We start from the raw sequence: 27,980 nt of genomic DNA on the forward strand, positions 1-27,980 counted from the left end.
GGTTTTTACTCAAATCTGTTTGTGGTTCCCAAAAAAGAGGGAACCTTCAGACCAATTTTGGATCTAAAGATCTTAAACAAATTCCTCAAAGTTCCATCATTCAAGATGGAAACTATTTTGTACCATCCTACTAATGATCCAGGAGGGTCAATATATGACTACAGTGGATCTAAAGGATGCTTATCTTCACATTCCGATACACAAAGATCATCATCGGTTTCTCAGGTTTGCCTTTCTAGACAGGCATTACCAGTTTGTAGCTCTTCCCTTTGGATTAGCTACAGCCCCAAGAATCTTTACAAAGGTTCTAGGGTCGCTTCTGGCAGTCCTAAGGCCGCGGGGAATAGCAGTAGCCCCTTATTTAGACGACATCCTGATACAGGCGTCAAACTTCCAAATTGCCAAGTCTCATACGGACGTAGTACTGGCATTTCTGAGGTCGCATGGGTGGAAAGTGAACGAGGAAAAGAGTTCTCTATCCCCACTCACAAGAGTTTCCTTTCTAGGGACTCTGATAGATTCTGTAGAAATGAAAATTTACCTGACGGAGTCCAGGTTATCAAAGCTTCTAAATTCCTGCCGGGTTCTTCATTCCATTGCGCGCCCTTCGGTGGCTAAGTGTATAGAAGTAATCGGCTTAATGGTAGCGGCAATGGACATAGTGCCGTTTGCACGCTTACATCTCAGACCGCTGCAACTATGCATGCTCAGTCAGTGGAATGGGGATTACACAGATTTGTCCCCTCAACTGAATCTGGATCAAGAGACCAGGGATTCTCTTCTCTGGTGGCTATCTCGGGTCCATCTGTCCAAAGGTATGACCTTTTGCAGGCCAGATTGGACAATTGTAACAACAGATGCCAGCCTTCTAGGTTGGGGTGTAGTCTGGAATTCCCTGAAGGCTCAGGGATCGTGGACTCAGAAGGAGTCTCTCCTTCCAATAAATATTCTGGAACTAAGAGCGATATTCAATGCTCTTCAGGCTTGGCCTCAGTTAGCAACTCTGAGGTACATCAGATTTCAGTCGGACAACATCACGACTGTAGCTTACATCAACCATCAAGGTGGAACAAGAAGTTCCCTAGCGATGTTAGAAGTTTCAAAAATAATTCGCTGGGCAGAGATTCACTCTTGCCACCTATCAGCTATCCATATCCCAGGTGTAGAGAACTGGGAGGCGGATTTTCTAAGTCGTCAGACTTTTCATCCGGGAGAGTGGGAACTCCATCCGGAGGTTTTTGCACAACTGATTCATCATTGGGGCAAACCTGAACTGGATCTCATGGCATCTTGCCAGAACGCCAAGCTTCCATGTTACGGATCCAGGTCCAGGGATCCCAAGGCGACACTGATAGATGCTCTAGCAGCGCCCTGGTCTTTCAACCTGGCTTATGTGTTTCCACCTCAAAGCTCTTCAAACTGATGACATACCAGACATCCCACAACTACAAAAAGACAAAACAGGACTTTATACTTACCATGACAAGATCTATATACCTACACTACTTAGGACTTATATCTTGCAACAATTCCATGATAACCCCCTTTCTGGACACCAAGGTATATATAAGACTAAGGAAGCAATTCAGAGATATTTTTGGTGGCCTAAGATGGCAGATGCCATTCAACAGTACATAGTATCATGTACAGTCTGTGCTAGAAATAAAACTCAGAAACTAAAGCCCATTGGACTACTCACACCTTTACCAATTCCGGATATTCCTTGGACAATAATTTCAATGGATTTTATAGTGGAATTGCCAGTATCTCAAAACCATAACACCATTATGGTGGTGGTCGACCATCTCACGAAATTAGCACATTTTGTTCCCCTACCGTCTTTGCCATCTGCAACTGACACCGCAGACGCATTCATAAAACATATAGTACGTCTCCATGGAATCCCTCAATCCATCATAACAGACCGAGGGACTCAGTTCACTTCACATTTTTGGAAAGCTTTATGTTCAGTTCTACGTATACGACCTAGATTAACAACTTCTTACCATCCTCAGGCTAATGGTTTAACCGAACGAATTAACGGGATTTTAGAACAGTATCTTCGTTGCTATATAACACATTTGCAAGACAATTGGTACTCTCTTCTCCCTCTAGCTGAATATTCATACAACAACTCAATATCAGCCTCGACTAAAGTCAGTCCATTCTATGCTACCTATGGTTACCACCCACAAAGCATTCCACTTTCGCGTATAGGTTCTACTTCACCAGCAGCCACTTCATATCTCATCAATCTCCAGGACTCTCTTATCTTACTAAAGGAACATCTACAGGTTGCCAAAGCCTCGCAGAAACATTACTACGATTTAAGACACAGAGATAGTCCGAATTACAAATTAGGTGATTTGGTATGGCTATCCACGAAATATCTAAAATTATCTGTTCCTTCAAGGAAGTTGGCTAACCAATACATTGGCCCCTTTCCTATAAAGAAAATACTCAATCCAACCTCTGTGACCCTACAACTGCCACCTAGATACAAGGTGCATCCCACGTTTCATGTGTCTTTGCTGAAACCATATACATCCAGCACCTTTAGGGGCAGGCCAAAAGAACCACCTCCGCCCATTCACTTGGATGACCATGACGAATTTGAGTTGGATTCTATACTCGACTCCCGTATGTACCGTGGCCAGTTGGAGTACCTCATCCATTGGAAGGGCTACGGTCCTGAGGAGGATTCCTGGGTACCCAGGTCTCATGTTCATGCTACCCGTCTCTTGGATGCTTTCCATAGGTGTTATCCTGCTAAGCCTGCATCCTCGGAGCGGATGCTTTGAGGGGGGGGATCTGTAATGTCCCTTTAAGACATTCCACTTCCACCTTTTCACCTGCCTATAAAACCTCACTTCCTGAGATCTACTTTGCTTGATTATTTTGTTTGTTCTGATTGGAATACTTCACAGAAATCAAGTCACTCCTGCTATCATCTCAAACTGAGTGATATTGAACTTTTGCTTATTTGAATTTAACCTTCAAAAAGGAACTTTCTAACTAATTGCTGCTTTCTACTAAAGACACTTTATCTGCACAGCCATCTGAATCCATTTCATAGATTGCCTGTCAGTCTCTCTCCTAAAGTGCAGCTCCACCACAGTATTACAGAGGATTTTCTCACATCTCCAGCTGCAGCTGATTCATTCACCTGCTTCGCTAGGACTTCAACTCACCTTCCTTCCGGAAGCTACAGAACAATCTCTCAGCCTGACCAGTACTGCAACTAGCCACTCAGCTCTCAGGAAGAACTCCAGTCTCACTCCCCCATAACAGCGTTCCATGCTGCAAGGGAAAGCCAAGCACAGGCTACTGCAAGTATAACTCTGCTAATCAGATTCTCTCAAGTTGTTTCTAGTTTATATTATCAACCATACTTACTCAGTCTTTATATTAACAATTAATCTTATGCTAAAGAACTCTATTTTTGATCTAGCTATCCATATTTGCCTCTGTGAATTTATCAGACTTGCACACTTGTTTGTCTGAATAGAATCATATTTGTCTAGCAGCATATCCTGTGAGTTCACTCTTAGCAAAACGCTTGAAGCATATCGCCAGGTTATAATTTGTATCTCTTGGCGTTTGCAACTAGCAACACACTACAATTCTAAAAGACACAATTTATCTTACAGTATCTAACAAGAATATCAATCAAGAGATTGTTGTTCCATCCTTGTGTCCTAATCCTTCTTCGAAGAAGGAATGTGTATTACACAATCTGGACGTGGTCCGTGCTTTAAAGTTTTACTTACAAGCTACTAAAGATTTTCATCAAACATCTGCTTTGTTTGTTGTCTACTCTGGACAGAGGAGAGGTCAAAAGGCTTTGGCAACCTCTCTTTCTTTTTGGCTAAGAAGCATAATCTGCTTAGCCTATAAGACTGCTGGACAGCAGCCTCCTGAAAGGATTACAGCTCATTCCACTAGAGCTGTGGCTTCAACTTGGGCCTTTAAAAATGAGGCTTCTGTTGAACAGATTTGCAAGGCGGAGACTTGGTCTTCGTTTCATACTTTTTAAAAATTTTACAAATTTGATACTTTTGCTTCTTTGGAGGCTATATTTGGGAGAAAGGTTTTACAGGCAGTGGTTCCTTCCATTTAAGTACCTGCCTTGTCCCTCCCTTCATCTGTTTACTTTAGCTTTGGTATTGGTATCCCACAAGTAATGGATGATCCGTGGACTGGATACACCTTACAAGAGAAAACACAATTTATGCTTACCTGATAAATTTATTTCTCTTGTGGTGTATCCAGTGCACGGCCCGCCCTGTCATTTGAAGGCAGGTAATTTTTAAATTTAAACTACAGTAACCACTGCACCCTATGGTTCCTCCTTTCTTGGCTTGTTTTCGGTCGAATGACTGGCTATGACAGTTAGGGGAGGAGCTATATTACAGCTCTGCTGTGGGTGTCCTCTTGCAACTTCCTGTTGGGAATGAGAATATCCCACAAGTAATGGATGATCCGTGGACTGGATACACCACAAGAGAAATAAATTTATCAGGTAAGCATAAATTGTGTTATCGCTCTCAGTTCCAGAATATTTATTGCAAGGAGTGACTCCTCCTGAGTCCACGATTCCTGAGCCTTCAGGGATTTCCAGACTGCACCCCAACCTAGAAGGCTGGCATCTGTCATTACAATTGTCCAATCTGGCCTTCGAAAGGTCATACCTTTGGACAGATGGACCCGAGATAGCCACCAGAGAAGAGAATCCCTGGTCTCTTGATCCAGATTTAGTAGAGGGGACAAATCTGTGTAATCCCTATTCTATTGACTGAGCATGCAGAGTTGCAGCGGTCTGAGATGTAGGCGTGCAAACGGCACTATGTCCATTGCCGCTACCATTAAGCCGATTATTTCCATGCACTGAGCCACCGAAGGGCGAGGAATGGAATAAAGAACACGGCAGGAATTTAGAAGTTTTGATAACCTGGACTCCGTCAGGTAAATTTTCATTTCTACAGAATCTATCAGAGTCCCTAGGAAGCAAACTCTTGTGAGGGGGGATAGAGAACTCTTTTCCTCGTTCACCTTCCACCCATGCGACCTCAGAAATGCCAACACTATGTCCATATGAGACTTGGCAATTTGGAAGTTTGACGCCTGAATCAGGATGTTGTCTAAATAAGGGGCCACTGCTATGCCCCGTGGCCTTAGAACAGAAGCGACCCCAGAACCTTCGTAAAAATTCTTGGGGCTGTAGCTAACCCAAAGGGAAGAGCTACAAACTGGTAATGCCTGTCTAGGAAGGCAAACCTGAGAAACCGATGATGATCTTTGTGTATCGGAATGTGAAGATAAGCATCCTTTAAATCCACTGTAGTCATGTATTGACCCTCCTGGATCATAGGTAGGATGGTACGAATAGTCTCCATCTTGAATGATGGAAATCATCCAAAATTGGTCTGAAGGTTCCCTCTTTTTTTGGAACCACAAACAGATTTGAGTAAAATCCATGTCCCTGTTCCTCCTTTGGAACTGGTTGAATCACTCCCATAACTAGGAGGTCTTGTACACAGTGTAAGAATGCCTCTCTCTTTTTCTGGTTTGCAGATAATTGTGAAAGGTGAAATCTCCCTTTTGGGGGGGAAGCCTTGAAGTCCAGAATATATCCCTGGGATATAATTTCCAATGCCCAGGGATCCTGGACATCTCTTGCCCACGCCTGGGCAAAGAGCGAAAGTCTGCCCCCTACTAGATCTGTTACCGGATAGGGGGCCGATCCTTCATGCTGTCTTAGAGGCAGCAGCAGGCTTTTTGGCCTGCTTACCTTTGTTCCAGGTCTGGTTAGGTCTCCAGACTGTTTTGGACAGAGCAAAAGTTTCCTCTTGTTTTGCATTAGAGGAAGTTGATGCCGCACTTGCCTTGAAGTTTCGAAAGGCACGAAAATTAGACTGTTTGGCCCTTGATTTGGATCTATCCTGAGGAAGGGCATGATCTTTTCCTCCAGTGATATCAGCAATAATCTCCTTCAAACCAGGCCCAAATAGGGTCTGCCCCTTGAAGGGAATGTTAAGAAGCTTAGACTTTGAAGTAACGTCAGCTGACCATGATTTAAGCCATAGCGCTCTGCGCGCCTGGATAGCAAAACCAGAATTCTTAGCCGTTAGTTTAGTCAAATGAACAATGGCATCAGAATAAAAGAATTGGCTAGCTTAAGTGCTCTAAGCTTGTCAAGTATGTCATCCAATGGAGTCGCTATCTGTAAAGCCTCTTCCAGAGACTCAAACCAGAACGCCGCAACAGCAGTGACAGGAGCAATGCATGCAAGGGGCTGTAGAATAAAACCTTGTTGAATAAACATTTTCTTAAGGTAACCTTCTAACTTTTTATTCATTGGATCTAAGAAAGCACAACTGTCCTCGACAGGGATAGTAGTACGCTTTGCTAGAGTAGAAACTGCTCCCTCCACCTTAGGAACTGTCTGCCATAAGTCCCGTGTGGTGGCGTCTATTGGAAACATTTTTCTAAAAATAGGAGGGGGAGAGAACAACACACCTGGTCTATCCCATTCCTTAGTAATAATTTCTGTAAACCTTTTAGGTATTGGAAAAACATCAGTGCACACCGGCACTGCATAGTATTTATCCAGTCTACATAATTTCTCTGGCACTGCAATTGTATCACAGTCATTCAGAGCAGCTAAAACCTCCCTGAGTAACACGCGGAGGTGTTTAAGCCTAAATTTAAATGTAGAGATATCAGAATCATGTTGTATCATCTTCCCTGAGTCAGAAACATCACCCACAGAAAGAAGCTCTCCTTCTTCAGCTTCTGCATATTGTGAGGCAGTATCAGACATAGCTCTTAAAGCATCAGTATTCTCTGTATTTCATCTAACTCCAGAGCTAGCTCGCTTTCCTCTAAATTCAGGTAGTCTGGCTAATACCGCTGACAGTGTATTATCCATGACTGCCGCCATGTCTTGTAAAGTAAACGCTATGGGCGCCCTAGATGTACTTGGCGCAATTTGAGCATGAGTTCCTTGAGCGGGAGTCAAATGATCTGACACGTGGGGAGAGTTAATCGGCATAACTTCCCCCTCGTCAGATTCCTCTGGTGATAAATGTTTTAAAGACAGAATATGATCTTTATTGCTTAAAGTGAAATCAGTACATTTGGTACACATTCTAAGAGGGGGTTCCACCATGGCTTTTAAACATAATGAACAAGGAGTTTCCTCTATGTCAGACATGTTTGTACAGACTAGCAATGAGACTAGCAAGCTTGGAAAACACTTTAAATCAAGTTAACAAGCAAATATAATAAACGGTACTGTGCCTTTAAGAGAAACAAATTTTGTCAGAATTTGAAAAACAGTGAAAAAAGGCAGTAAATCAAACGAAATTTTTACAGTGTGTATAATAACCCAACAGAGCATTGCACCCACTTGCAAATGGATGATTAACCCCTTAGTTAAAAAAAACGATATAGACGTTTTTTAACAGTCACATCAAACTGCCACAGCCTTGCTGTGGGCCTACCTTCCCCAACAAACGATTTTGGAAAGCCTAAGAGCCCTCTAGAGATGTCCTATAGCATACAGGGGACTCCTGGAGGAAGCTGGATGTCTCAGTCTGTAAAAGTTACTGCGCAAAAAAGCGCTAAATTAGGCCCCTCCCACTCATAGTAACACAGTGGAAAGCCTCAGGAAACTGTTTCTAGGCAAATTTAAGCCAGCCATGTGGAAAAAACTAGGCCCCAATAAAGTTTTATCATCAAAGTATATATAAAAACGTTTAAACATGCCAGCAAACGTTTTATATTGTAAATATATAAGAGTATTACCTCAGAAAGTAAGCATGATACCAGTCGCTATTAAATCACTGTATTCAGGCTTACCTTACATAAATTTGGTATCAGCAGCATTTTCTAGCATTCACATCTTCTAGAAAAATCTTAACTGCACATACCTCATAGCAGGATAACCTGCACGCCATTCCCCCACTGAAGTTATCTCTCTCTTCAGTCATGTGTGAGAACAGCAATGGATCTTAGTTACAACCTGCTAAGATCATAGAAATCACAGGCAGATTCTTCTATTTTTCTGCCTGGAACAAAAAAGTACAACTCTGGTACCATTTAAAAATAATAAACTTTTGATTGAAGCAAGATAACAGCTACATTTCACCACTTTCCACTTACTACCTCCATGCTTGTTGAGAGTTGCAAGAGAATGACTGGATATGGCAGTTAGGGGAAGAGCTATATAGCAGCTCTGCTGTGGGTGATCCTCTTGCAACTTCCTGTTGGGAAGGAGAATATCCCACAAGTAATGGACGATCCGTGGACTGGATATACCTTACAAGAGAAATATAAGGTTTTAAATTGATGTAATTTTATTATGCAGCCACTAGGTGGTGCAAGTGTTTCACCTTAGGAACATTGGCACCAAAGTTAAGGTTTTTAAAGTATCTCTGTGATATTAACTGTATCAAGCATGAATAAGGAAGGGGCTGTAAGCCCGAAACGTCTGTTTTTTTTTTCTCACTAATAAAATTGCTATAAGAAATTTTAGAGTGCTGTGGACTTTCCCTTTATCCTTTTCAGAACATCTACAGTATATGTAATGAAAATGTAAAAATTTAGAGCCAGATTACAAGTGGAGCACTATATATCAATTGCGTACAATCAATATTAGCACTCCACTGAGTAATACCAGCACTGGTATTAAAAGTTAAAGGGTCATTAAACCCACATTTTTTTCTTTCATTATTCAGATAGAGAATAAAATTTTAAATAACATTCCAATTTACTTCTATTATCTAATTTGCTTAATTCTTTAGATATCCTTTGTTTAAGAAATAGCAATGCATAATGCTGAGCCAATCACACTAGGCATCTATGTGCAGCCACCAATCAGCATGTTCTGAGCCTATCTAGATATGCTTTTCAGCAAAGAATATCAAGAGAATGAAGCAAATTAGATAATAGAAGTAAATTAGAAAGTTGTTTAAAAGTGCATGCCCTTTCTAAACCATGAAAGAAAAAATTTGGGTTTAATGTCTCTTTAAGGGCAATGCATTCACATTGCTAGGAAACATTGTGCAGCAAAGGGGGTAAGTAGTGCAGTGATGGCAGCAAATATATACATATATATATATATATATGTATATACATATATATTTACAGGAAACACACAGTTCCCATAGACCGCAATGAAAAGGCACTTTTCAGTGCTGTTTATTTTCTAACACCCCACTCCTGACAACTTTAACCCCAAAATAGGGCTCGATCCGATAAAAATCGTCGCCCGCAAAAGCTGGCGCCGCCAATATTTGCGCTGGTTTGGTATCCTATATACGGCATAACCTGGAAGTTACGCGCGTATATTTCTGCCGTCGCCCGTAGTTTTTTGGGCCATAGTCTTGAATCAAGTTCAATCCGATTGGCTGAACCAATCAGCCAATCAGATTGAGCTCGCATTCTATTGGCTGTTCCGATCAGCCAATAGAATGTGAGCTCAATCTGATTGGTTCCGCCAATCGGATTGAACTTGAATCTGATTGGCTGATTCAATCAGCCAATCAGATTTTTCTACCTTAATTCCAATTGGCTGATAGAAACCTATCAGCCAATCGGAATTCGATGGACTCCATCTTGGATGATGTTATTTAAAGGTACCTCATTCGTCGTTCAGTCGTCGGCTGGGATGGATGCTCCACGTTGGAGGAGCGAAGAATGAAGATTGAAGATGCCGCTTGATGGAAGATGCTGCTGGATGGAAGAAGACTTTGCTGCCGCTTGGATAAAGACATCGCCGGGATGAAGACTTCTTCTTTGCCAATTGGATAAAGACATCGCCCGGATCGGATGAGGAGTTCGGCCCAGTGTGGTGAAGACAAGGTAGGGAGATCTTCAGGGGGGTAGTGTTAGGTTTATTTAAGGGGGGTTTGGGTTAGATTAGGGGTATGTGGGTGGTGGGCTGTAATGTTGGGGGTGGTATTGTGTTTTTTTTTTCAGGCAAAAGAGCAGTTTTCTTTGGGGCATGCCCCACAAAAGGCCCTTTTAAGGGCTGGTAAGGTAAAAGAGCTTTGAACTTTTTTTAATTTAGAATAGGGTAGGGATTTTTTTTAATTTTGGGGGGCTTTATTATTTTATTAGGGGGCTTAGAATAGGTGTAATTAGCTTAAAAATCTTGTAATCTTTTTTTATTTTTTGTAATTTAGTTTAGTTTATTTAATTGTATTTTTAGATAGATATTTGTAGTTTATTTAATTTATTGATAGTGTAGGTGTATTTGTAACTTAGGTTAGGATTTATTTTACAGGTAATTTGGGTCATTATTTTAACTAGGTAGCTATTAAATAGTTAATAACTATTTAATAGCTATTATACCTAGTTAAAATAATTAACAATTTACCTGTAAAATAAATATAAACCGTAACATAGCTACAATGTAATTATTAATTATATTGTAGCTATCTTAGGGTTTATTTTATAGGTAAGTATTTAGATTTAAATAGGAATATTTTAATTAATAATATTAATATTAGATTTATTTTAATAAGAGTTTAGTTAGGGATGTTAGTTAGTTAGATAGGGTTATTATACTTAATATATATATATTATAATAACGATATTAACTATATTAACCCTAATATAATTAGGGTTAATATAGTTAATATATATAATATAATAATTATATTAACTATATTAACCCTAATATAATCAGGGTTAATATAGTTAATATAGCTGGCGGCGGTGAAGGGGGATTAGATTAGGGGTTAATACATTTATTATAGGTGGCAGCGGTGTAGGGGGATTTAGATTGTAGGCAAAAAAGCTGATTACTTTGTGACAAAGCCCCGCCAAAAGCCCTTTTAAGGGCTGGCAAAAGAGCAGTTTACTTTGGGGTAATGCCACGCAAAAAGCCCTTTTCTGGGCTATTTGTAGGGTTAGACTTAGGTTTAGTGGTAGGGATAGTTTAGTATTTTAGGGGTTAAATAATTTAATATTGATGGCGGCGGGGTAGGGGCTCACTTTAGGGGGTTATAGATTTAATATAACTGGTGGTGGTGTCCGGGAGCGGCGGTTTAGGGGTTAATAACTTTATTAGGTTGCGGCGGGGTCCAGGAGCGGCGGTTTAGGGGTTAATACATATTTTATTGTTAGGATAGTGAGGGGGGATAGCGGATAGAGGGTTAGGCAAGTCGGGCTATGTTAGGGAGGCGTGTTAGACGTGTCGGGCTATGTTAGGGAGGCGTGTTAGACAGTGCGTGTGATTTCATACTTTAGTCAGGTTTTGTAGGCGCCGGCAGTTTCTAACGTGGCGTAAGTCACTGGGGACGCCAGAAATTTGTACTTGCGCAGATTTCTGGACATCGCTGGTTTATCCGACATAAGGCACGTTAGCAACTGACGGCGCCGTATATTGGATAGCTCGAGATGCAAGCTGAAACTGCGGGCGATGCGGGTTCCCTCGCTTGCGCCGCAAACTACGCCTTATATCGGATCGCGCCCATACTGCCTAGTGCAGTTATTTTATTAAAAGATAAAAATGGTACGATTGTATTAGACTGTATTTTGGGGCATTTAGGGCAGATTTATAAAATTAATCAGAGATCTGATCTCTGGTTAATTTTATAAGCACTAATTGCTCGCAGTAGAAATAATCAGCCACGTGTAATGACTGGTTATTTATCACGCACCCACAAACAAGCAAATTTGCCCATTTGCGGACGTTCGATAAATTAGCGCTCCACTTTTAATCTAGCCCTTAATAAATAATAGTGAAAAAAGGAATGCCATTTAAAACATGCTAAAAATCATGCAACAGGGATTCAGTTACCATTGGTGAGGATGCCAAATGCAAGACCATGAGAAACCATTACAAAATAAGTTTTGAAAACAGACTTGTTGTTTCTTTTTAATGGATGGAAATATCCTAAGTACAAGAACACTTGAAGAGATCCAAAAACTTGTAACATGAGGATTAAATAACACGTCAGTGTATTTTTAAAGGACCACTAAACACGGTAGAGTAGTTTGATCTATAAATGCATAATAAATAGACAATGCAAAATCACTTAGTTTAAATTTTACATAAGTAGTAGATTGTTTCAACAAATTTCTGTTAGTTTTATTTCCTTCCTACTGCATCACGTGACAGTCATCAGCCAATCACAAAATACATATTTGTAAATGCTGTGAATATTGCACATGCTCAGTAGGATCTGGTCCCTCAGAAAGTGTGTATATAAAGTAATTGTGCAAATTTAGATAATGGAATGTGAATTGGAAATTAGTTTGAAACTGTGTGCTCTATCTTAATCATGAAAGTTTAATTTTGACTTTAGTGGTACTTTAAGTCACCTGAATATACACGGTAGCATACAAATGGGTTAGATAACTATTTTGGCACTATATTGTAGTGTATTAGTGGGTTGCTGCTTTATCAAACCATGTTTTCTGCTAAACTTATAACATTTTACCTCAGTGCTTGTAGCCACAGAATGGTGATTAGAAATGATGTGTTTTTGGATATCCAACTTCTTTTCTTTGTGATCATTCTGAAGTATCAATAACTGAGCCTGGTCCTTTGGCAGTGTACGGTGAAACTTTTTGTGATTTTGTGATTCATCTGTTTTCTTCTGTAGTAAAAAAACAAAAACACAAAAAAAAAAAAAAAAAGTAAATGGTTTGTTGGATTATTCTAACTGCGCAGATTTAGTGCTTGATTCTAAATAACATAATTTATGTAAGAACTTACCTGATAAATTAATTTCTTTCATATTGGCAAGAGTCCATGAGCTAGTGACATATGGGATATACAATCCTACCAGGAGGGGCAAAGTTTCCCAAACCTCAAAATGCCTATAAATACACCCCTCACCACACCCACAATTCAGTTTAACGAATAGCCAAGCAGTGGGGTGATAAAGAAAGGAGTAGAAAGCATCAACAAAGGAAATTTGGAAATAATTGTGCTTTATACAAAAAATCATAACCACCATAAAAAGGGTGGGCCTCATGGACTCTTGCCAATATGAAAGAAATGAATTTATCAGGTAAGTTCTTACATAAATTATGTTTTCTTTCATTTAATTGGCAAGAGTCCATGAGCTAGTGACATATGGGATATCAATACCCAAGATGTGGAGTCTTCCACTCAAGAGTCACTAGAGAGGGAGGGAATAAAACAAAAAACAGCCATATTCCGCTGAGAAAATAATCCACAACCCAAAAATAAGTTATTTTCACTTTTGAAAGAAAAAAACTTAAATCAAAAAGCAGAAGAATCAAACTGAAACAGCTGCCTGAAGAACTTTTCTACCAAAAACTGCTTCCGAAGAAGCAAATACATCAGAATTTAGTAAATGTATGCAAAGAGGACCAAGTGGCTGCTTTGCAAATCTGATCAACTGAAGCTTCATTCTTAAAAGCCCATGAAGTAGAGACTGATCTAGTAGAATGAGCTGTAATTCTCTGAGGCGGGGTTTGACCCGACTCCAAATAAGCTTGATGAATCAAAAGTTTCAACCAAGAAGCCAAGGAAATAGCAGAAGCTTTCTGACCTTTCCTAGGACCAGAAAATAAAACAAATAGACTAGAAGTCTTCCTGAAATTTTTAGTAGCTTCCACATAATATTTCAAAGCTCTTACCACATCCAAACAATGTAAGGATTTCTCCAAAGAATTCTTAGGATTAGGACATAAAGAAGGGACAACAATTTCTCTACTAATGTTGTTAGAATTCACAACCTTAGGTAAAAATTGAAAATAAGTCCACAAAACTGCCTTATCATGATGAAAAATCAGAAAAGGAGACTCACAAGAAAGAGCAGATAGCTCAGAAACTCTTCTAGCAGAAGAGATAGCCAAAAGGAACAACATTTTCCAAGAAAGTAGTTTAATGTCCAAAGTATGCATAGGTTCAAATGGAGGAGCAAGTAAAGCCCTCAGAACCAAATTAAGACTCCAAGGAGGAGAAATTGACTTAATGACAGGCTTAATATGAACTAAAGCCTGTACAAAACAGTGTATATCAGGAAGTATAGCAATTTTTCTGTGAAATAAAACAGAAAGAGCGGAGATTTGTCCTTTCAAGGAACTTGCAGACAAACCCTTATCCAAACCATCCTGAAGAAACTGCAAAATTCTAGGAATTCTAAAAGAATGCCAGGAGAAATTATGAGAAGAACACCATGAAATGTAAGTCTTCCAAACTCTATAATAAATCTTTCTAGAGACAGATTTACGAGCTTGTAACATAGTATTAATCACTGAATCAGAGAAACCTCTATGACTTAGAACAAAGCGTTCATTTTCCATACCTTCAAATTTAATGATTTGAGATCCTGATGGAAAAAACGGACCTTGAGATAGTAGGTCCAGCCGTAACGGAAGTGGCCAAGGCGGGCAACTGGACATCCAAACCAGATCCGCATACCAAAGCCTGTGTGGCCATGCTGGAGCCACCAGCAACACAAAGGACTGTTCCATGATGATTTTGGAAATCACTCTTGGAAGGAGAACTAGAGGCGGGAAGATGTAAGCAGGTTGATAACACCAAGGAAGTATCAGCTTCCGCCTGAACATCCCTGGACCTGGACAAGTATCTGGGAAGTTTCTTGTTTAATTGAGAGGCCATGAGATCTATCTCTGGAAGCCCCCACATCTGAACAATCTGAGAAAACACATCTGGATGGAGAGACCACTCCCCTGGATGTAAAGTCTGGTGGCTGAGATAATCCGCCTCCAAATTGTCTACACCTGGGATATGCACCGCAGAGATTAGACAGGAGCTGGATTCCACCCAAGCAAGTATCCGAGATACTTCTTTCATAGCTTGGGGACTGTGAGTCCCACCCTGATGATTGACATAAGCCACAGTTGTGATATTGTCTGTCTGAAAACAAATGAACGGTTCTCTCTTTAGTAGAGGCCAGAACTGAAGAGCCCTGAGAATTGCACAGAGTTCTAAAATATTTATTGGTAATCTCGCCTCTTGAGATTTCCAAACCCCTTGTGCTGTCAGAGACCGCCAAACAGCTCCCCAACCTGAAAGACTCGCATCTGTTGTGATCACAGTCCAGGTTGGGCGAACAAAAGAAGCACCTTGAACCAAACGATGGTGATCTATCCACCATGTCAGAGAGTGTCGTACATTGGGATTCAAGGATATTAATTGTGATATCTTTGTATAATCCCTGCACCATTGATTCAGCATACAAAGCTGTAGAGGTCTCATGTGAAAACGAGCAAAGGGGATTGCGTCCGATGCTGCAGTCATGAGACCTAAAACTTCCATGCACATAGCCACTGAAGGGAATGACTGAGACTGAAGGAGCCGACATGCTGCGACCAATCTTAAACGTCTCTTGTCTGTTAGAGACAGAGTCATGGACACTGAATCTATCTGGAAGCCTAAAAAGGTGACCCTTGTCTGAGGAATCAAGAAACTTTTTGTTAAATTGATCCTCCAACCATGTTTCCGAAGAAACAACACTAGTTGATTCGTGTGAGATTCTGCAGTATGTGAAGACTGAGCTAGTACCAAGATATCGTCCAAATAAGGAAACACCGCAATACCCTGTTCTCTGATTACAGATAATAGGGCACCCAGAACCCTTGAAAAGATTCTTGGAGCTGTTGCTAGGCCAAATGGAAGAGCAACAGGTCTGAAACACACTTCAGAAAAGCCTGAGCTTTTACTGGATTTACAGGAATGTGTGAGAGAAAAAATCTTCTCACAGGAGGTCTTACTTTGAATCCTATTCGATACCCTTGAGAGACAATGCTCTGAATCCAATGATTTTGGACAGATTTTATCCAAAAATCCTTGAAAAACCTTAATCTGCCCCCTACCTGCTGAGCTGGAATGAGGGCCGCACCTTCATGCGGACTTAGGGGCAGACTTTAGTTTCCTAAATGGCTTGGATTTATTCCAATTTGAGGAAGGCTTCCAACTGGAAGCAGATTCCTTGGGAGGAGGATTGAGTTTTTGTTCCTTATTCTGACGAAAGGAACGAAAACGGTTAGAAGCCTTAGATTTACCCTTAGGTTTTTTATCCTGAGGCAAAAAAACTCCTTTTCCTCCAGTGATAGTTGAAATAATAGAATCCAACTGAGAACCAAATAAATTATTACCTTGGAAAGAAAGAGATAGTAATCTAGATTTAGATGTCATATCAGCATTCCAAGATTTAAGCCACAAAGCTCTTCTAGCTAATACCGCTAAAGACATGGATCTAACATCAATTTTGATAATATCAAAAATGGCATCACAAATAAAATCATTAGCATGTTGCAGTAGGCAAACAATGCTAGATATGTCAGAATCCAATTCATGTTGCGCTAAATTTTCCAACCAGAAAGTTGATGCAGCCGCAACATCACCCAAAGAAATAGCAGGTCTGAGAAGATGACCTGAATATAAATAGGCCTTCCTTAGATAAGATTCAAGCTTCCTGTCTAAAGGATCCTTAAAGGAAGTGCTATCTTCCATAGGAATAGTGGTACGTTTAGCAAGAGTAGAAATAGCCCCATCAACTTTGGGGATTTTTTCCCAAAACTCTATAGATTTTGCTGGTAAAGGATACAATCTCTTAAACCTTGAAGAAGGAATAAAGGAAGTTCCTGGTTTATTCCATTCCCTAGAAATCATATCAGAAATAGCTTCAGGAATAGGAAAAACACCTGGAGAAACCACAGGAGGTTTAAAAACAGCATTTAAACGTTTATTAGACTGAACGTCAATAGGACTGGTTACCTAAATATCCAAAGTAATTAACACTTCTTTTAATAAAGAACGCATATACTCTATTTTAAATAAATAAGTAGATTTGTCAGTGTCAATATCTGAGGAAGGATCTTCTGTTTCAGATAGATCCTCATCAGAAGAGGATGAATTATTATGTTGTTGGTCATTTGAAATTTCATCAGCTAAATGAGAAGCTTTAAAAGACCTTTAACGTTTATTAGAAGGTGGAAATGCAGACAAAGCCTTCATAATAGATTCAGAAACAAATTCTTTAAAATTTACAGGTATATCATGCACATTAGAAGTTGAAGGAACTGCAACTGGCAATGTACTATTACTGATAGAAACACTATCTGTATGTAAAAGTTTATCATGACAACTATTACAAATGACATTAGGTGGAATAATTTCTACAATTTTACAACAAATGCACTTAACTTTGGTAGAACCGATGTCAGGCAGCAATGTTCCAGCAGAAACTTTAGAGATAGGATCAGATTGGGACATCTTGCTCAATGTAAGAGAAAAAACAACATATAAAGCAAAATTATCTATTTCCTTAAATGACCGTTTCAGGAATGGGAAAAAATGCAAAAGCATAGGCCTCTTGATAGAAAAGAAAGCAGGAGGCAAACAACAATGGGGTATTGAAATAATGAAGAAAAATTGGCGCCAAGTATGACGCACAACGTAACGAAAACTTTTTTGGCGCCAAAAATGACCGGAAATGACACACTTGCGTCACTAATGACGCCGCCGTGTGAAAGGTCTCTACGTCACGTATGATGCCAGAAATGACGAAGTTGCGTCAAAAACATAATTTCCCGCGCCAAAAAAGTTTGCGCCAAAAATGACGCAATAAAGTCTAACATTTGACGCACCCGCGGGCCTAATACCCGCAAATGCAAAAGTAGTCAAATTGAAAAAGACTAAACCCCAGGTAAGAAACAAATTTCTTAAAGTGTTTATATTCCCAAATATGAAACTGACAGTCTGCAGAAGGAAATACATGAACCTGACTCATGGCAAATATAAGTACAATACATATATTTCGAACTTTATATAATTTGCATAAAGCGCCAAACCATAGCTGAGAGTGTCTTAAGTAAATGAAAACATACTTACCAAAAGACACCCATCCACATATAGCAGATAGCCAAACCAGTACTAAAACAGTTCTTTAGTCGAGGTAATGGTAAATTTGAGAGTATATCGTTGATCTGAAAAGGGAGGTAGGAGATGAATCTCTACGACCGATAACAGAGAACCCATGAAAAAGACCCCCGTTAGGGAAATCATCGTATTCAATAGGAGATACTCCCTTCACGTCCCTCTGACATTCGCTGTACTCTGAGAGGAATCGGGCTTCAACAATGCTGAGAAGCGCATATCAACGTAGAAATCTTAGCACAAACTTACTTCACCACCTCCATAGGAGGCAAAGTTTGTAAATCTGAATTGTGGGTGTGGTGAGGGGTGTATTTATAGGCATTTTGAGGTTTGGGAAACTTTACCCCTCCTGGTAGGATTGTATATCCCATATGTCACTAGCTCATGGACTCTTGCCAATTACATGAAAGAAAAGAAGCATGCAGTGCATTGTATTTGCCTAGTTCCTAAGTTAACACTGGTCGTGATAAGCAATATTGCGACTGGGCTAACTTGCAGGCATATTACATGTTGAAAGTACGGGTGTGCTTGAGCGCAAACATAATTTAGCGAGTTAGCGCAACTGAAGACCTAGTGTAAGGGAGTAAAAATATTGTGCACCTAACACAGCATAAGTATGTTAAAATAAAGTGTTATATATACAATTTCTGATAAAAATTATTCATATAGATATTATGTTTATACATATATGTACATATACAGTATATATATACACTATATATATATATACAGTATATATATATATACATATATATATATATATATATATATTATATACTTTGGATGTAATGTTCTTTACTTAGAAGATTTTTTTTTTTAAATATATATTTCTCTCTCTCTCTCTCTCTCTCTCTCTCTCTCTCTCTATATATATATATATATATACATATATATATATATATATATATATATACTCTCACTGGCCACTTTATTAGGTACACCAGTTCAATTGCTTAATTGCTTGGTAACACAAACTGCTAATCAGCCAATCACATATAAGCTACTCACTGCATTTAGGCATCTAGATGTGGTGAAGACAACTTGCTGAAGTTCAAACCGAGCATCAGAATAGGGAAGAAAGGTGATTTAAGTGACTTTGAACATGCCATGGTTGTTTGTGCCAGACGGGCTGGTCTAAGTATTTAAAAAACTGCTGATCTACTGGGATTTTCACGCACACAATCATCTCTAGGGTTTACAGAGAATGGTCCAAAAAAGAGAAAATATCCAGTGAGCGTGTGGACGAAAATTCCTTGCTGATGTCAGAGGTCAGAGGAGAATGGGCAGACTGGTTAGGGAAGATAGAAAGGCAACAGTAACTCAAAAAACCACTTGTTGCAACCACGTTTTGCAGAATACCATCTCTGAATGCACAACACTTCAAACCTTGAAGCAGATGGGCTACAGCAGCAGAAGACCACATTGGGTGCCACTTTTGTCAGCTAAGAACAGGAAACTGAAGCTACAATTTGCACAGGCCCACCAAAATTGAACAATAGAGGATTGGAAAAAACTTTGTCTGCTCTGATGAGTCTCGATTTCAGCTGCGGCATTCAGATGATAGGGTCAGAATTTGGCATAAACAACATTAAATCATGGATCCATCCTGCCTTGTATCAACGGTTCAGGCTGGTGGTGTTGGTGTAATGGTGTAGGGGATATTTTCTTGGCACACTTTGGACCCCTTAGTACCAATTGAGCATCATTTAAACACCATGGCCTACCTAGGTATTGTTGCTGACATTGGCCAATTCTTTTCTGACTAGATTGTACCCATCTTCTGATGGCTACTTCCAGAAGGATAATGCACCATGTCACAAAGCTCAAATCATCTCAAACTGGTTTCTTGAACATGACAATGAGTTCACTGTAGTCCAATGGCCTTCAGAGTCACCAGATCTCAATCCAATAGAGCACCTTTGGGATGTGGTGGAACAGGAGATACGCATCATGGATGTGCAGCCGACAAATCTGCAGTAACTGCATAATGCTATCATGTCAATATGGACCAAAATCTCTGAGGAATGTTTCCAACACCTTGTTGAATCTATGCCATGAAGAATTAAGGCAGTTTTGAAGGCAAAAGTGGGTCCAACCCGGTACTAGCAAGGATTACCTAATAAAGTGACCACTGAGTATATATATATATATATATATATATATATATATAAACCTTCATATATTACTATAGAATAAAAAAAACATTGTCTTCTATCTGAAGAACATTGGAATGTAAAATATTCAATACTACCTTCGGATTTTGTGCTGTAGGTCTTACGCATTGTCAGGTTAGCGTGCAAGTAATTTGTTAGTTTTTTTTAAAACTCGCAGAAGTTAACGCAGTCACAATATCCAAAGTCCTGAAGATAGTGTACAATGAGTTTTGCTCTTGCTCAAACAATTTACTTTCAACTTGTAATACGTGTGCTAAGTCTAACCCGCCTTGGTTAAAAGTTTACATGCCACTTGTAATATGGCCCATAGAATTTAAAATAAATTAAACATTTTTTGAGTAAATGGAGAAGTCCTAAAAATATTCATGGATTTGCAAAAAACCTCTATTAAACATTATTAAAGGAATACTAAACTTAAAAGTTTTCTTTCATGATTCAGATAAACAACATTCCAATGTACTTCTATTATCTAATTTGCTTAATTCTTAAAATATCCTTTGTTGAAGAAATAGCAATGCACATGGGTGAGCCAGTCATATGAGGCATCTATGTGCAGCCACCAATCAGTAGCTACTGAGCCTATCTAGATATGCATTTCTGCAAAGGATATCAAGAAAATGAAGCAAATTAGATAATAGAAGCAAAGTATAAAGTTGTTTAAAAGTATATGCTCTTTCTAAATCATGAAAGAAAAAATGTCAGTTAATTGCCATTAACCAATTACGATTTCAAGTGATTGATTATGTCCCTATTCCCAGGAGAGGAGGTAATAGGGAGTTGTTGCTCCATCAAAGAGAGAGATTTTGGATTTTTGAGTTGAACACCCTCCAACCTATAGGGCTTAACAAGGATTGGGATTTGTCAGTGTTCCTATAGAATAACCTTGGGTTTGTTTTCTGTGCTGATGTTCTTTCTTTGCTAAGCAATATTTGTAACCTTTTTTTTGCATCTCCAATAATTATTTACTTTAGTTTATAAGGAATGATTCTTGCACTATGTGTATATATAGTTAAATATTGTATCAATTTTGATTGTATATTTTGAAACAATTTAATATATATACTTTTTAATCTTTAATTTGTATCTTTGTAATATATTGATGTGGTAAAACTTTTTGTAATGTGCCAAGTAAATGAATGAGTTAAAATGTATCCTATATAGGAGGAAATTACTCTTTGCTGCCACCTAGTGGATGTGGGTATATTAAGAAGCTTGTTACCACAATGTTTTATGCTTGACAAAGGGAGGAAGCTTCCGAAACGTTGCTGCTTTGTTTGCTGTGCTCCAAATAAAGACCATTTGTTAAACTACTGATTGCTGCCATACTTCTTGGATTTTAAGTAGTATTTTAAAAGGAAATTAAACACTTTCGGCTAGATTACGAGTTTTGCGTTATGAGCGGCTCGGTGCTAACTTGCAAGTTATTTCCACCCTCACCTCCCTTTAGCGCTGCTATTACAGGTTTGCGAAAACCCGGCGTCAGCAGGCAATATGTCAGCGTTGAGCAAAATTGAGCTTCATACCGCACACAAATACCAGCGCTGCTTTGAGCTGGTTTTACGTGCTCGTGCACGATTTCCCCATAGACATCAATGGGGAGAGCCGGCTAAAAAAAAGCCTAACACAAGCAATAAAGGAGCGTAAAGCTCCATAACGCAACCCCATTGGTTCCTATGGGGAAAGAAAAGTTATGTTTACACCTAACACCCTAACATAAACCCTGAGTCTAAACATCCCTAATCTGCCACCCCTGACATTGCTGCCACCTACCTACACTTATTAACCCCTAATCTGCCGCCCCCAACGTCGCCACCACTATACTAAAGTTATTAACCCCTAAACCTAACCCTAAGTCTAACCCTAACCCTAACACCACTAACTTTAACATAATTAAAATAAATCTAAATCAAAATTACAATTAATACCAAAATTATTCCTAAAAACTAAAACTAAATACTTACCTATAAAATAAACCCTAAGCTAGCTACAATATAACTAATAGTTATATTGTAGCTATCTTAGGTTTTATTTTTATTTCACACAGGTAAGTTTGTATTTATTTTAACTAGGTAGACTAGTTAGCAAATAGTTATTAGCTATTTACTAACTACCTAGTTAAAATAAATACAAATTTACCTATAAAATAAAACCTAACCTGTCTTACTCTAACACCTAACCTTACACTACAATTAAATCAGTTACATCAATTAAATACAATTAACTAAATTACACCTAATCTAATAGCCCTATCAAAAACAAAACAAAAAAAAAAAAAAAAAAAAAAAAAACCCTAGCCTAAACTAAACTGCCAATAGCCCTTAAAAGGGCCTTTTTGGGGCATTGCCCCAAAGAAATCAGCTCTTTTACCTGTAAAAAAAAAATGCAAACAACCCCCCAACAGTAAAACCCACCACCCACACAACCAAACCCCCCCAAAAAAATCCTATCTAAAAAAATCTAAGCTCCCCATTGCCCTGAAAAGGGCATTTGGATGGGCATTGCCCTTAAAAGGGCAGTTAGCTCTTTTTCAGCCCAAACCCTAATCTAAAAATAAAACCCACCCAATAAACCCTTAAAAAACTAACACTAACCCCCGAAGATCCACTTACAGTTTTTGAAGACTGGACATCCATCCTCAACGAAGCCCGGAGAAGTCTTCATCCAAACGGCAATAAGTCCCCAATGAAGCCAGGAGAAGTCTTCATCCAGGCGGGCAGGTCTTCATCCAGATGGCATCTTCTATCTTCATCCTTCCAACGTGGAGCAGCTCCATCTTCAAGACATCCGGCGCAGAGCATCCTCTTCTTTCGAATCCTCTTGAAGAATGAAGGTTCCTTTAAATGACGTCATCCAAGATGGTGTCCCTTGAATTCCGATTGGCTGATAGAAGTCTACATAATAACTTAAAGGGACATTTAACACCTCTTGCTTTCGTGTAAGAATTGTGCTCCCTGGAAAAGCATACCTAGGTAGTAATGCAGTACACACATATGCCTCTTGTCCTTTATTGAGGTCTATATTTAGCTAGGTTCCAGTAGTGCATTGCCCTGCTCGGGGGGCTGACTTATGTTGCAGAAAACATAATTAAACTATATATAACTAGTTGATAAGCCTGCCGTGAGGGCAGTCTAATTAATTTTTAACTACAGATGTAGAAACAACTTATTTTGTAACTCTGCTTTTATATAAATATTTAAGCTACAGGTGTAGCAATACTTTATTTTTATCGACCACTGTCCTAAATATATCAAAAATATTTTATATATAATAAAATACAGGTATAGCAACACCCTAGTTGGACAAACTACTATCCTAAATAAAAACTAAAAAAAATCCTAAAATTACAAAATATTAAAAAATCTATCGGCTAGATTACGAGTTGTGCGTTATTTATTTATAAGGGTAAATAAGTAGCGTTAAGAGGCCCTAACACTGCTTTTTCCCTACCGCTGCTATTACGAGTCTTGAAGGTTTAGGGTGACCGCACACTTCTTTGGCCTTACCACAAACCGACTTATGTAAACTTTGTAAAGTCTTTTTCTATGGGACTTCCATAGCGCTGATATTACGAGTCTGTCCTTGGAGGCCAAAAAGTGAGTGGTACACCCTACCCTGTCAAGAGTCCTAACGCATTTAAAAGTCAGTAGTTATGAGTTTTATGGTACAACGCTGTAACATAAAACTCATAACTAAAGTGCTAAAAAGTACACTAACACCCATAAACTATTAACCCCTAAACCGAGGCCCTCCTGCATCGCAAACACTAAAATAAAATTATTAACCCCTAATCTGCCGCTCCGGACACCGCCACCTACATTATATTTATGAACCCCTAATATGCTGCCCCCAACATCGCCGACACCTACATTATATTTATTAACCCCTAATCTGCCACCCCCGACATCGCCGACACCTACATTATAATTATTAACCCCTAATCTGCCGCTCCGGACACCGCCGCCACCTACATTATATATATTGACCCCTAATCTGCTGCCCCCAACATCGCCGACACCTACATACTATTTATTAACCCATAATCTGCCGCCCCCAACGTCGCCGCCACTATATTAAAGTTATCAACCCCTAAACCTAAGTCTAACCCTAACACCCCCTAACTTAAATATAATTACAATAAATCTAAATAAATATTACTATCATTAACTATTTAAAACTAAATACTTACCTATAAAATAATCCCTAAAATAGCTACAATATAACTAATAGTTACATTGTAGCTAGCGTAGGGTTTATTTTTATTTTACAGGCATGTTTGTATTTATTTTAACTAAGTAGAATAGTTATTAAATAGTTATTAACTATTTAATAACTACCTAGCTATAATAAATACAAAAGTACCTGTAAAATAAAACTTAACCTAAGTTACTCGAACACCTAACACTACACTATATTTAAATAAATTAACTAAATTAAATTCAATTACCTAAATTAAATTATCTAAAGTACAAAAAAAAATAAAAAAAAAAATTACAGAAAATAATAAACAAATTACAGATATTTAAACTAATTACACCTAATCTAATAGCTATTAAAATAAAAAAAGCCCCCAAAAATAAAAAAACCCTAGCCTAAACTAAACTACCAATAGCCCTTATAAGGGCCTTTTGCTGGGCATTGCCCCAAAGTAATCAGCTCTTTTACCTGTAAAAAAAAATACAAACAACCCCCCAACAGTAAAACCCACCACCCACACAACCAACCCCCCAAATAAAATACCATCTAAAAAAACCTAATCTCCCCATTGCCCTGAAAAGGGCATTTGGGTGGGCATTGCCCTTAAAAGGGCAGTTAGCTCTATTGCAGCCCAAAGTCCCTAACCTAAAAATAAAACCCACCCAATACACCCTTAAAAAAACTTAACACTAACCCCCTGAAGATCGACTTACTGGGAGAAGTCTTCATCCAAGCCGGGCCGAAGTCCTCAAGGAAGCCGGGAGAAGTCTTCATCCAAGCCGGGCGAAGTGGTCCTCCAGACGGGCAGAAGTCTTCATCCAGATGGCATCTTCTATCTTCATCCATCCGACGCGGAGCAGGTCCATCTTCAAGACATCCGACGCGGAGCATCCTCTTCATCCGACGACTAAAGCTGAATGAAGGTACCTTTAAGTGACGTCATCCAAGATGGCGTCCCTTAGATTTCGATTGGCTGATAGAATTCTATCAGTCAATCGGAATTAAGGTAGAAAAAATCCTATTGGCTGATGCAATCAGTCAATAGGATTGAAGTTCAATCATATTGGCTGATCCAATCAGCCAATAGGATTGATCTTGCATTCTATTGGCTGATTGGAACTACCAATATCCCTTAAAAGGGCCTTTTGTAGGGCATTGCCCTAAGTTAAACAGCTCTTTTTCCTAAAAATATACTAAGCCCCCCTCTAACAGTAAAACCCCCCACCCACCAAACCCCCAAAATAAAAAAACCTAAACTACTCATTGCTCCTAAAGGGGCATTTGTATGGGCATTCAGCTCTTTTTCACTGACCTTAAAAGGGCATTCAGCTCTTTTTTACTGACCTTAAAAAGGCATTCAGCTATTTTTCAAAGTGCCCAAAAAACCCTTATTTAAAAAATACCCCCCCCAAAAAAATTTTTTTTAAAAAAAACCCTATTACTAAAGCACCAAATTGGTACTCATGGTCCCTGAAGTCAAGCGGAGAAGATCTTCTTCCAGATGGGTCCATCATCTTCATCCATTGCAAAGACGGCGTGTCGCAGAGATGTGGAGCGGTGTTTCCAGGCCGCCGCCTCCAAGGATCGCTACATCTGGAAACACTGCTCCCCATCTCAGCTCCGCGCCGCCTTTCGCTGTGGATGAAGATGATGGACCCGTCTGGAAGAAGACCTTCTCTGCCGGACTTCAGGAACCGTGAGTACCTATTTGGGGCTTTAGTGTTAGGTATTTTTTTTTTTTTTTTTTTTTTTTTAATTAGGGTTTTTTGTGCACTTAAAAAAAAATAACTGAATCCCCTTTTAAGGGCAGTGAAAAAGAGCTGAATGCCCTTTTAAGGGCAATGCCCATACAAATACCCCTTTATGGGCAATGTGTAGCTTAGGTTTTTTTAGTGTTAGGTTTTTTATTTTGGGGGGTTTGGTGGGTGGGTTTTTTTACTGTTAGAGGGGACTTAGTATTTTTTAATCTTAAAACAGCTGTTTAATTTAGGGCAATGCCCTACAAAAGGCCCTTTTAAGGGCTATTGGTAGTTTATTCTTAGATTAGGGGGTATTTTTATTTTGGGGGGGCTTTTTTATATTCATAGGGATTAGGCTTAATTTTTTAATGTTTGATAATTTGGTTTATTATTTTCCGTAATGTTAGCGTTTTTTATTTTTTGTAATTATAGATTAATGTAATGAAATCTTTTTTTTTTTTTTAAGTATAATGTAGTTTTTTACTATGTTATGTAATTAAGGGGTTAATTTAGAGGTTGTTAGTTAAGGGGTTTAGTCTTTAACTTATTTATTTGCGTTGTGGGGTTGGCGGTATAGGAGTTAATAGTTAAATTAGTTTATTGCATTGGTGGTGGATGGCAGTTTAGAGGTTAATATATGTATTTGGTAGTTTGCAATGTTAGGGTTGGTGGACTTAGGAGTTAATCATTTTATTAGGCATTTTTTTTTCTTAAAACTTAATGCGGGCGGTTAGATGATTTTTAAAATACTTATTGTGGGCGGTTAGGTCTTTTTTTTAATAATGCGGGCGATTAGGTATTTTTTTTTTTAATGCTCCGTTTGCCTTCACTGCATCCCAGTGGATTCGGAAAATGACAGGGCGGTCGATTCTTTCACCACCCTGCCATTTTCTGAATCCACCTGGATGCAGCGAACAAACGCAATTATAGTATAGATAGTGCAATAAAATACTAAATTTTCTATTTGCACTTTGATTCACTTTTAAGGGCAAAATACCAGTGTTCTGCTTAACCCAATAATTTACCCTCTATTTAAAGAACTGACAATGAATAGAAATTACAGTCTCAGTACAATAAAGTCTTAATCTGAGAAATGCACTATGGACATATTTAAAGGTAGAACATTTAAATGGACATTAAAGTGTAAAAATAAAATGCTCTGTTTTGTTCAAGCATTTTATATTTGACTCAATTATTTTCATTGACTTTCTGTTTAACCTCCCTAAAGTTGTGAAATATGCGTTTAAAACTGTGCTCTGTGCCAATCAGATGAGGTTACAACTGATGAGCGAATGAGATGTGGGCATACATGAATATGCACCAATCAAGTCTTATCCTCCTCTGGATCAGAATCAGGGTGTTCTAGGAATACAGCTATGGCTATATATCTAACCTGTTTGAAAAAGTGAAACACATAGGGGTTCATTTCATTCTATCTCAATCCTGTTTATCTCCTAAACAGTGTTTTTTCAAGCTCTGAGTGACCGCAATCCTTGATAACACCATTTCCATATTGAGAAAAATTCAGATTGGATCCGGGCAGATAGCAGGAAAATGACCCATATGATGCACAGACAGCAATGGTTTGGCAGTCACAATTCTCCTGAACATAGGCTATTTCAGAAACAAAATGGGCAAATTGAATTCAATGATAAAGTGTAAAACTGGCCTGTTTGACAGTATTCCAAGAAAATTTGGAATAATTATTTTATGTTGTAATCCACTCTGAAATGATCACAGGCACTATTTCAGATGTATATATAAGTATATGTCCTTTATTAATACAAGCCCATAATATATTCAGCACTACTGTATAGTCTTTTAGCAGTGAGAGGGACAGACATTTACACATGTATATGTATTTAATAGACATACACACGTACAGCAAATGAGATCTACAGGATATGCAAGAAAATGAAAATCACGACCACAACATATAGAAATGGTGTTTAGCAATCGTGCTTTAAAAATTTGCTT

At 38.8% G+C, this 27,980-nt stretch overlaps 1 protein-coding gene across 1 annotated transcript in view; it reads right to left on the bottom strand.

Moving 5' to 3' along the window:
- The window catches only part of NRK (Nik related kinase), a 575,538-nt gene that overhangs the window by 231,626 nt on the left and 315,932 nt on the right, over positions 1-27,980 (bottom strand). Inside the window, exon 15 of the mRNA XM_053699167.1 lies at positions 12,456-12,614. Coding sequence (XP_053555142.1) covers positions 12,456-12,614 — 159 coding nt within the window. The remainder of the gene's footprint in view (positions 1-12,455; positions 12,615-27,980) is intronic.

This window comes from Bombina bombina, chromosome 1 (genome assembly GCF_027579735.1).
Source record: "Bombina bombina isolate aBomBom1 chromosome 1, aBomBom1.pri, whole genome shotgun sequence".
Lineage (NCBI taxonomy): Eukaryota > Metazoa > Chordata > Amphibia > Anura > Bombinatoridae > Bombina > Bombina bombina.